Raw genomic sequence first — 8,817 nt, forward strand, 5'->3', positions numbered from 1 at the left:
AGGCTTGGGTTCCTTTGGAAGGGTGGGGTGATGGTGATAGTGTCACTTCATTCTGTCACTGGTCACTTCCTGAAATGCCTTTTCTGCTCAGCTCTTCACAGTCACACACAGCTGTCTCTGGTCAGTACTGAAACCTCCAACTCCTTGCAGAGATTTGCAAATGACTCCTTGTCCTGCTTTCCCAAGAACCAGTGCTCCTACAGGCTAGAACGTGTCAGGTCTATACACAGAACAAAAATGAAGTAGATTCTAAGCTGCTGCTTATCCAGACATTACATCTTGTATATTCTGTCTCATTTGGAAGGATAGAAAAGCTGTGACACATTTTCAACCAGTATCAAAATGTGTGAATAAACAAAATATTACTCTAATCTTGCAGTCTGGGACTATAAACAGTGGAATACCTATAAAGTAGAAATGAAAGATACTTAAATCTTTTGTATTTACATTAATCCATTCATGCATGTATAAGGTACTTGATTTATAAAAAGTAAAAGATGTTGTAGTGAAGTCTGGTAATCTAGAAATGTATGAGAGGCCTTTTGAGCAGAGAATGAAAGCAAATAACTTCACAAAGTAGTTATCTAATCTTTTGCATTCCTAGTGAGACCTCAGATTTGCTGAGGAAAAAGTCCTCTCTCAGGACAGTTAGTTAAATATAGACCCAATTAAAGATATACCATGATGTTAGAATATAAACACTAAGCAGAAAACAAGCTAGTATAGTCCAGCTTAACTTGGACTTGGATCATGTAAAACTGTGTGTATATGCAGAAAACAAATTATTTATGAAATCTGTGTGTTTGTCCAGCGTTAGAATTTTCATAGCAATGGTAAAACTGTATATGAGTTTACATTCAAATGTCATTTGAGTAAAATTGAATTATGTCAGCTTAACACATTATTAGTTCTACCTTCAGCATTTTAGTTTTGGGAAGAGAATTTGAAAGTAGGCTGACTCTCTGGTAATTTTTCTGTAGGAAAGACAGAAGAGGTTGTCCTGAAGAAGCTGGAATATATTTATGCTAAACAAAAAGCAACAGAAGCACAAAAAAAGAAGAAAGAGCCTGAGCCACAGAAATCAGCTGCACCCTCCTCTGCTAGCAGCCAGCAAGAAGGATCCTCTGCTGCCCCCAGAGAGCCAACCCCGATAGCGATGACAAACAGAAGGGGCAAGCCATTGATACTTGCCAGGAGAGGAGTCCGGGCCGCAGGTGGGCTACAGGGGTGCATGTCCTGCATCAAGGGGAAGCAGCCATTGAAGCTGCACTCTGTGGGAAGGCAAAATGCTAGCTGGCTTGTGCAGGCAGCCTCGCTGCTGAAACGGAATTGTGCGTAGGACTGGGAAATGTCCATGTGATAGGTGAGAAAACCACTTGCTTTCAGTAAGGACGAGACCAGTACAACTGAGGTCTTCTGGTGGACATGACTTCAGAGTCTCAAAATGATGGGAAGTAAATTCTTACTGAGCTGTCCTTTAATCTCAGGGAGTTTCACTGCAATCTGGCAGTAATTTCTAAGAGTTAAAGGTGGTTCTTTTTCTACTGACTCAAAACCTGAAGTTCAACCCCTAGAATGCAGGGGTTGCTAGAACAGACTCTTCAAAACCTCCCTCCTCAAAATGCTAGCTCTCAACAAGGATGGAAATTTGCTCTTAAATTCAATGGCAGAGTTGAATGTCAGGCACTGGAGAGTTTTTTTGTAGCTGAGAACTTGTAGAGAAGCGTTCAACATTTGTGGAGACCTTCACATCATAAACGTAGCAAGGAACAAAAGAATAGTTCCTTCCAGAGCTGTACCTAATGCTGGCTCCAGGGTGCTGTGCCAGAATAAATGAGTGTTTTACATAATTCTTTTCTTGCAGAGGACTCCTCAGCCTCTCTCACACTCACAGCTGCAAGCGTAGTGATGACTCCACAGGGGCAGGTGCTTACGCTGAAGAGCCCCCTGGTCCCAGGGCAGGTGGCAGCTGTTCCTTCCACACTGCTGCAGGCTGAATTAAAGCCTCGAGGGGGTGGCACTACCATGGCCACACAGCCAGGTAGGATCATGTGGGATGATGTTAATCAGTATAATACTGTTCATAGATGTGCTGAGCAGTTTATGAAGTGATGAAATTTTGCTTTAATAATTTGGATTTTTTTTACAACTTGGCTGAGGTAGAACTTGACTCTGGTAAGAGAGATCAGATGTCACTAATTCAAACTGTCACTTTATCAACAGGTTAGTAAAATGTGTTAAAATTTTGCTATTCAGAAATTACGGAAGCATACGGGAGAATTCCTAATCACACAACCAGTCTGCATTTCTGTTTTTACTGCTTTAAGATGTTATTGAAGTCTTGCCTTGAAGTGCACTGCTCCTTTTAGCCAGGAGTATCTGAAATATCTGAAAGTACTGTATCTGAGTATCTGAAAGGCTTTTGTTTCCACTTCATCCCCTGTTTCCCTTTTCTTGTATAAGGTGTTACTTCTGTGATGATTCAGCTGCCAGGATCAACAGTTCCTGTCCAAGTAAAAGGAATCCTTACTAACTCTACCATTCCTATTACACTGTCAGCTGTTGCTGAGGATCCAGCAACCTCAACAATGGAATCAGCTACAGAAGCCCATTCAGGTAAACTCTTTATCTTTCATAGACCTTTGTGCTTGCATGTAGGGAACATTATCCTTGCAAAGCTGAAGGTAAATTGTTTTCTCACTTTCTCACTAAGGAGTAATCGTAGGTGTTAATGTTATTCAAAGAAAATAATGATTAAATGTTTTGAACAGTTTAGAGGGGCCTCTAGGAGATTATGGATTAGAGCTTTTTAACTTTCCATCATCTCACTGAGCCTGCTTGCCCTCAGGAAAGTCAGGAAGAGTAGATCCTGGAATGTGTCTGTGGTGTAAGGCATCCTCCTGGGGAAGCTTCAGTTCAGAGTGGTGGTGGGGCTACTGAAAATCTTTGCCTGTAACATCCAGACTCTGACTGTGGCACAACCCCTTCCCACACCATGCCAGCTCTGCTGCCCATGGAAGGGCTGTTTTTCAGGACCTCGTGCTGTCCATTGGATCTAGGTGTGGGGTGGTTCCTGCCAGCAGGGCTCTGCTTGCCATCTGTTGTGCTGAAAGCAAGCCACTCACTTTCTGCTTCCTTATAATTGTTTGGTCATAATGAAAAATGAAAGTTCACTTGAGGTGTAGAGCTGGGAAAAATTTGAGTGCTATTAACAGGGAATGGCTAGGAGGCAGAAAATAGGTAAACATTTAGTCCCTGAAATGTCTCTGTAGTGCACAAAAACAGTAGTGCAAGATGTGATCATAAAAACAAAGCATAAAAAAACAGTAAGAGGGAAAATTCTCATTATGTTTGCCTTGTGCATCACCATCTGAACTGTAAGCATTGCAGGTGGTTGCACTGGAGCTTGCTCTTGTTCTACAAGTTGAAAATTAAGCTATTGGTGTGTTAAACCTTCAGTTGACCAGAGCTGTGTAAGCAGTCTAAATTGCAGTTTACTTTAGAAAACCCTGGAAGTGAGCTAATTATACTTACTTAGAATTACTTGCAGTTAACACATACCCTAATGGATGGTGCTTTGTGTGGTTTTGCAGAAAGTGAAGATTCATTCATGATGCCAAAGATAGTTAATGTAACATCACTGGCTGCTGAAGCAGGCATGAATCTAAACCTGAACCGAAACAAAAATTCTAATGCAACAGCAGCTGCAGGTACTCCAGCTTCTGAGCAATCCCTGGCTGTAGCACCCCTTGAAACTATGAATAGTGACAACATCCTTTCAGAAGAAAAAGCCAAACCATGTCTGGGAGACAGTGGTGGAGATGGAGGAAACACCACAGATCCAAAGAAAGTTTTCTTTGAAAATAAAGATGTCCTTCCACAACTCTGGAACGTATCATGTACAAAGGAATCTCCAGAGTCCTTCAGCAAAAAGCTCTGCATTGGTGAGTTTGTAGGAAGCCAAACTAGGAGGAAAGATGGTGATTCTGGAGGGGAAAGATTAAAATCCAAAGAATTGTCATTCCGCAAGCTGCAGATCAAAGATTCCAGGATAGAAATGGAATTGAGGAAAGTAGCGTCGGCAATGGAGGAAGCAGACCTGGATACAAGTGAGATACTGAGCAGCATTGAGGAGGGTGATGACACCGATGAAACCCTCACTTCGCTGCTCAATGAAATCGCCTTCCTCAACCAGCAGCTGAACGATGATGCCTCAACCATGTCTGAGCTGCCTGGTCCCCTCAGCTCAGATTTCTCTCATAAAGATGCAGAGGCTTGTCGGGGAGCAGCCAGTGATCTCTCCGCTGCAGATGGGTCTTCCTTCCAGTTTGGCCATTTGGGAGGCAGTTTTAAGGACCTTTCTGAAGTTCCAGGAGGTGGTGGCTCTTTAAGCCCCCTTCTTCTGCACCTGGAAGATGATGACCTTAGTGATGGGGACAAGAACTCTGGGGATCCTTCGTCTGAGGCAGATGTCTTAAAGATAGTGATAGGTACTGAAATGAAGAATCCACTTTCCAATCTGCCTGTAACCAGTGGTGGGAATGGCAAAACAGTAACAACCTTGTCAGATGCCACTAACGCGACTCCACCGGTTTTGCAGATGAAGACTAATCCAGAAGCCGGTAATGCTGACAAGTCGTGGAGGCCCATGCCGAAGCTAGCACCACTTGGTTTAAAAGTGGCAAGTCTGCCAGTCGACTCAGAAGGGCAGAGTAATAAAGTGATGCCCTTACTGGCACCTATAGTTGCAAAACTGGCACCTAGTGGGGTAAAAAATTCTTTACCTTCAGCTCTTCAAGAAGGACAGGATAGCAAAGTAATGCCCCCATTAGCACCTGTGGTTGCAAGGTTGAATACTACTGGGACCTTGCCTTCAAGTTCAGCAGGCAAATAAGTGCAGATGTTTTTTATCAGACTGGAACAGAGATCTAGAGCAGTGTGTCCAGTGTCGTTGTTCTGCAGCCTCCATTGTCTGCAACACTTGTTTTCTGTATAGCATCAGTACTGTGTTCATCTGAGGGGCAGGCCCCAAATTGTAAATAAGTGTTAGGAAACTTTAGGCATGTGTATGTACTTTTACCTCACTGTTGTATTCTGGGTGTTCTCCTTCCCATTCTCAAGACAACAGAGATGATCTATAACCATTGCTGGGCACATGGTATCCTTCCAAAATTGGGTTCTTCACAGGAATAGTTTATCGAGGGACTGAGAAACTGAGGCTGTTGAAGGAGATTTTTTTTCTCTCCCCAGTAGGGAGGCAGCTGTCTTGTTGGGGAAAAAAAAGGATTATCTGTTTTGTACCAGGCAAATTATCTATGCAGAAACGGCATTGTTCATATTTGCTTTTAATATTTGCAGAATATGATAAATATGCAGGAATCAGGTTGTAGTTACTCTGAAAGTTGATACCTAGAGCGGCAGAAGGGAAATCTGAGACTGCAGAGGGCTGAAGTAAAAAGGTTTTTTCTTTGGTGCTAGATAGCTCTCTAGCAGAGACTTTTTAAGAGCTTATGCACAGAAAATTTTAATAAACACAACTCTCACTGCTGGGGGAGAAAAACACATTTCCCAATGTAATTAGAAGGAGGACAGTATGTTAACTTTAATAATACTGTCCTCACTCTCACCTCCTGCCCCCACACAAATACTTCTCTCTGATGCTTAGGACATCCGTAAGGAAGAATTGCAGAGTTGAAAGAAAATGTGGCCACCCTATTGCTATGTCTTTAAATACATTGCTGAAGTAGTTTGAGTGTTTTCCCAGGTCCTATTTTCTTTCCTTCTGTCATTCTTCAAGATGTGTGTGGTGGCTGGGAATGTTCACACCAAGTATTGCTTTGTGAAAACACAGAAAGCTTTCAGGAGTCTTGTAGCCTGGCACAAGTGAGCGAGGTGTACATGTGAGTGTAAATATGAAAATATGTGTATAGCTTTCCAAACCTTTCATTTCTTTATAAATTCAGGAAAGGAACTCAGAGGTTTCTCACTGCATTTGCACAAGCTGTGTATAGCAAAAAAGTCAACAAAAATGCTCATTACCAGGGAAATAGGGCAGTATTGAATCACAAGATGTATTTTTTATTCTTCTCTGCCACTGCTTACTCAATGACCTGTAGATGCTCTTCACTGTTCAGCTGTTGAACTGTGAGGGGCCTGCAGACTGTAAAGATATTTATATTTTTGTACACAATTTCTGTTTTCATAGTTTTCTTGACAAATGAAGTTTTCAGCCTCGGAGAGATGATTTGTTAATGAGTATACACAATCTTTTCCTATCAAGTTTGTAAATATAAGTTACGGTGCGCTTGGGGGGCTTCTTAACTGTTCGAAAAAGGTAAAAAATATTGCCGTGAAAATTGAAAATCATACAGAATTTCGATGGTGCATTTTGTTTTTTTGTTTAGGAATGTAGTTCCATGTCTTAACTGTTCCAGCAACAGCAGCTGGGATTACCCCCTGCCATCCAAATTGCCCATCTTTGGTGATGCAGTAACCCAGGAATTTCATCCTTCCAGCACAGAGGTTGTGCAGGTGTTGCAATTGTTGTTCTTCCACAGTGAGGGAGCAGTGTTTGTACAACCATAGCCCTGTCCAGTGCGCTGCATCTTCTGGATCCATGTCTAGGTTAGATCCATCAGGGAATAAACATATCTCCCGTGTTTCCTCAGCATTTTTATTATTTATATTATGCCACAGAGGAGAGAAGCCCTTCAAGCTCATTGTGTGTAAAGTTACTCCAGAGACTACATTAAAAAGTATTTTTCACCTGGGCATTCTAAACAGTGTGTTTTAAAATAGTTACATACAACTCTCTTTTGCCTTTTGCATATTTGCTATTCTAATATTTCATACAAGTCTGGTATTAGCGATTTGGAAAGGAGAGTTTAGGTCATTATGAGAGTCCTGCAGGGTTTTACAGTTGTCACTTAATGCCTTAGGAAAGGGGATTTACAATCCCAGTTAGTAATTAGACAAATGTTGCTTCTTATTAATGATTTTAACCTTATTTTAAATTAGTAGAAAGAAATGCTGCTTCTCATTAAGGATTTTAACCTTATTTTAAACTAGTAGAAACAAATGTTGATTCTTATTAAGGATTTTGACCTTATTTTAAACTAGTAGAAAGAAATGCTGCTTCTCATTAAGGATTTTAACCTTATTTTAAACTAGTAGAAACAAATGTTGCTTCTTTTTAAGGATTTAAACCTTATTTTAAACTTGTAGAAACAAATGTTTCTTCTTATTAGGGATTTAAACCTTATTTTAAACTAGTAGAAAGAAATGTTGCTTCTTTTCAAGGATTTAAACCTTATTTTTAACTGGTAGAAACAAATGTTTCTTCTTCTTAAGGATTTAAACCTTATTTTAAACTAGTAGAAAGAAATGTTGCTTCTTTTCAAGGATTTAAACCTTATTTTAAACTGGTAGAAACAAATGTTTCTTCTTCTTAAGGATTTAAACCTTATTTTAAACTAGTAGAAATCTGGAGTAACTAAATTATTTTACTGGCACTACATCAGACTCAAATTTATTTACCTGGGAATCTGGTTCTGACTATTTCCAATAGGCTGAAGTTGCTTATTGTTTTAACTTGTAATAATTTTTTTTCCAGTAGATTTCATTCCTCCTGTGCAAGAAACAGCAGCAAGACTTGTGCTGTGACTACTTTAAATTCCTGATCACTAAGCCTTGTTTCTGCACCTCACTTTTTTTATGGTTCTAAATAGCCAGTTTTAATTTTCACACAGAATTGTGTGTTTTCTGTGAGACAGAGAGGCTATAACATAACTGATCACACATGATCTAAAAAAAATAATGTACTTTTGAGGATGTTCTGTTTATTATCTGGGAGTATAAAATTTCTGTATGTGAATTTACTGTTTGACATTGGGCAGAAAAAAAAATTACTGCAGTAAAAATATAATGATGTCAAGATGACAGCAAAACCTTTTGATCCCTAAATGTTACTAGAAAATTAACTAAGAACAGCCCCCCAGTATGGCTGTAAAAGGTGGTGGCATTTGTTGTGGTTCCCAGAAAGATCTTTGATGGGTTCTACCAGCCAACAAAGCATGTTTGAATGCTCTTGGGTTTTGCTTGTTTCACTGTCTTGTGTCTGCAGCACATTATTTTGCTATGAATTTAAATGGTGACTCTTTGCTCTTCCCTTAAGCTCCCAAACATTTTAAAAATTACATATGCTGTTTTTTGAGGCAATAATCATAGAACATAACACTTTATGAGAAGATTCTGGAAACAGGAAAACAGGAGAAACAAGGAAACCCCTGCAAGGCGCACGCTCTTGCTTGACCAAGAGACCTGGAGATTTTCTTTGTTTTTTTACACATCTGTAAATAGACTGGAATGTTTTTAAGAATATAATGAAATGTCAGATTTAGCTTTTTTCCTTTTATATATTAAAATATATCTTTCCCTCTTTTTTGCTTTTGGAGAATTGATATTTTTGTAGAAATCTAACAGTACAAGACTCTTAACTGTATGTGAGGGACAAAGTGTAAAACTAAAATAAACCAATCAAGGTCAACTAGAAACTGGCTCTGAAAGTTTGTTACAGGGATAGAGGGGGAGCAGAAATGACGTGGTGGTGCGCTGTTGGTGACACGTGGCATTGGACCTGAGCAAGTGGTACATGAATGCTCTGAGGCCCAAGTCTTGGCAGCTCAAACGTTGGGTTTTGGTTCTAGTGATCAGACAACTCAGAGATTTCTCCCTTTAGTCTTAGCACTATGCAGGAAATGTGGAAATGTCATCCCTTTTAATAGGGAATCTTGACTTGCTGGGTGCAGAAAAGGCACC

General features: G+C 40.1%; 1 protein-coding gene across 8 annotated transcripts in view; it reads left to right on the forward strand.

The window, feature by feature from the left end:
* Positions 1-8,552, forward strand: part of MGA (MAX dimerization protein MGA) — a 57,967-nt gene extending 49,415 nt beyond the window's left edge. For all 8 annotated transcript variants that reach the window (XM_054275073.1, XM_054275079.1, XM_054275077.1 and 5 more), the window contains 4 exons: positions 981-1,214; positions 1,865-2,041; positions 2,464-2,616; positions 3,594-8,552. In XM_054275073.1, the coding sequence (XP_054131048.1) occupies positions 981-1,214; positions 1,865-2,041; positions 2,464-2,616; positions 3,594-4,894 (1,865 nt within the window). In that variant the 3' untranslated portion in view covers positions 4,895-8,552. The remainder of the gene's footprint in view (positions 1-980; positions 1,215-1,864; positions 2,042-2,463; positions 2,617-3,593) is intronic.
* The last annotated feature ends 265 nt before the right edge of the window (positions 8,553-8,817 follow it).

The sequence above is a fragment of the Melozone crissalis genome, unplaced genomic scaffold (assembly GCF_028551555.1).
Source record: "Melozone crissalis strain CALT ecotype California unplaced genomic scaffold, PUWL_Pcris_2 ptg000018l_1, whole genome shotgun sequence".
In the NCBI taxonomy this organism is placed as follows: Eukaryota; Metazoa; Chordata; class Aves; order Passeriformes; family Passerellidae; genus Melozone; species Melozone crissalis.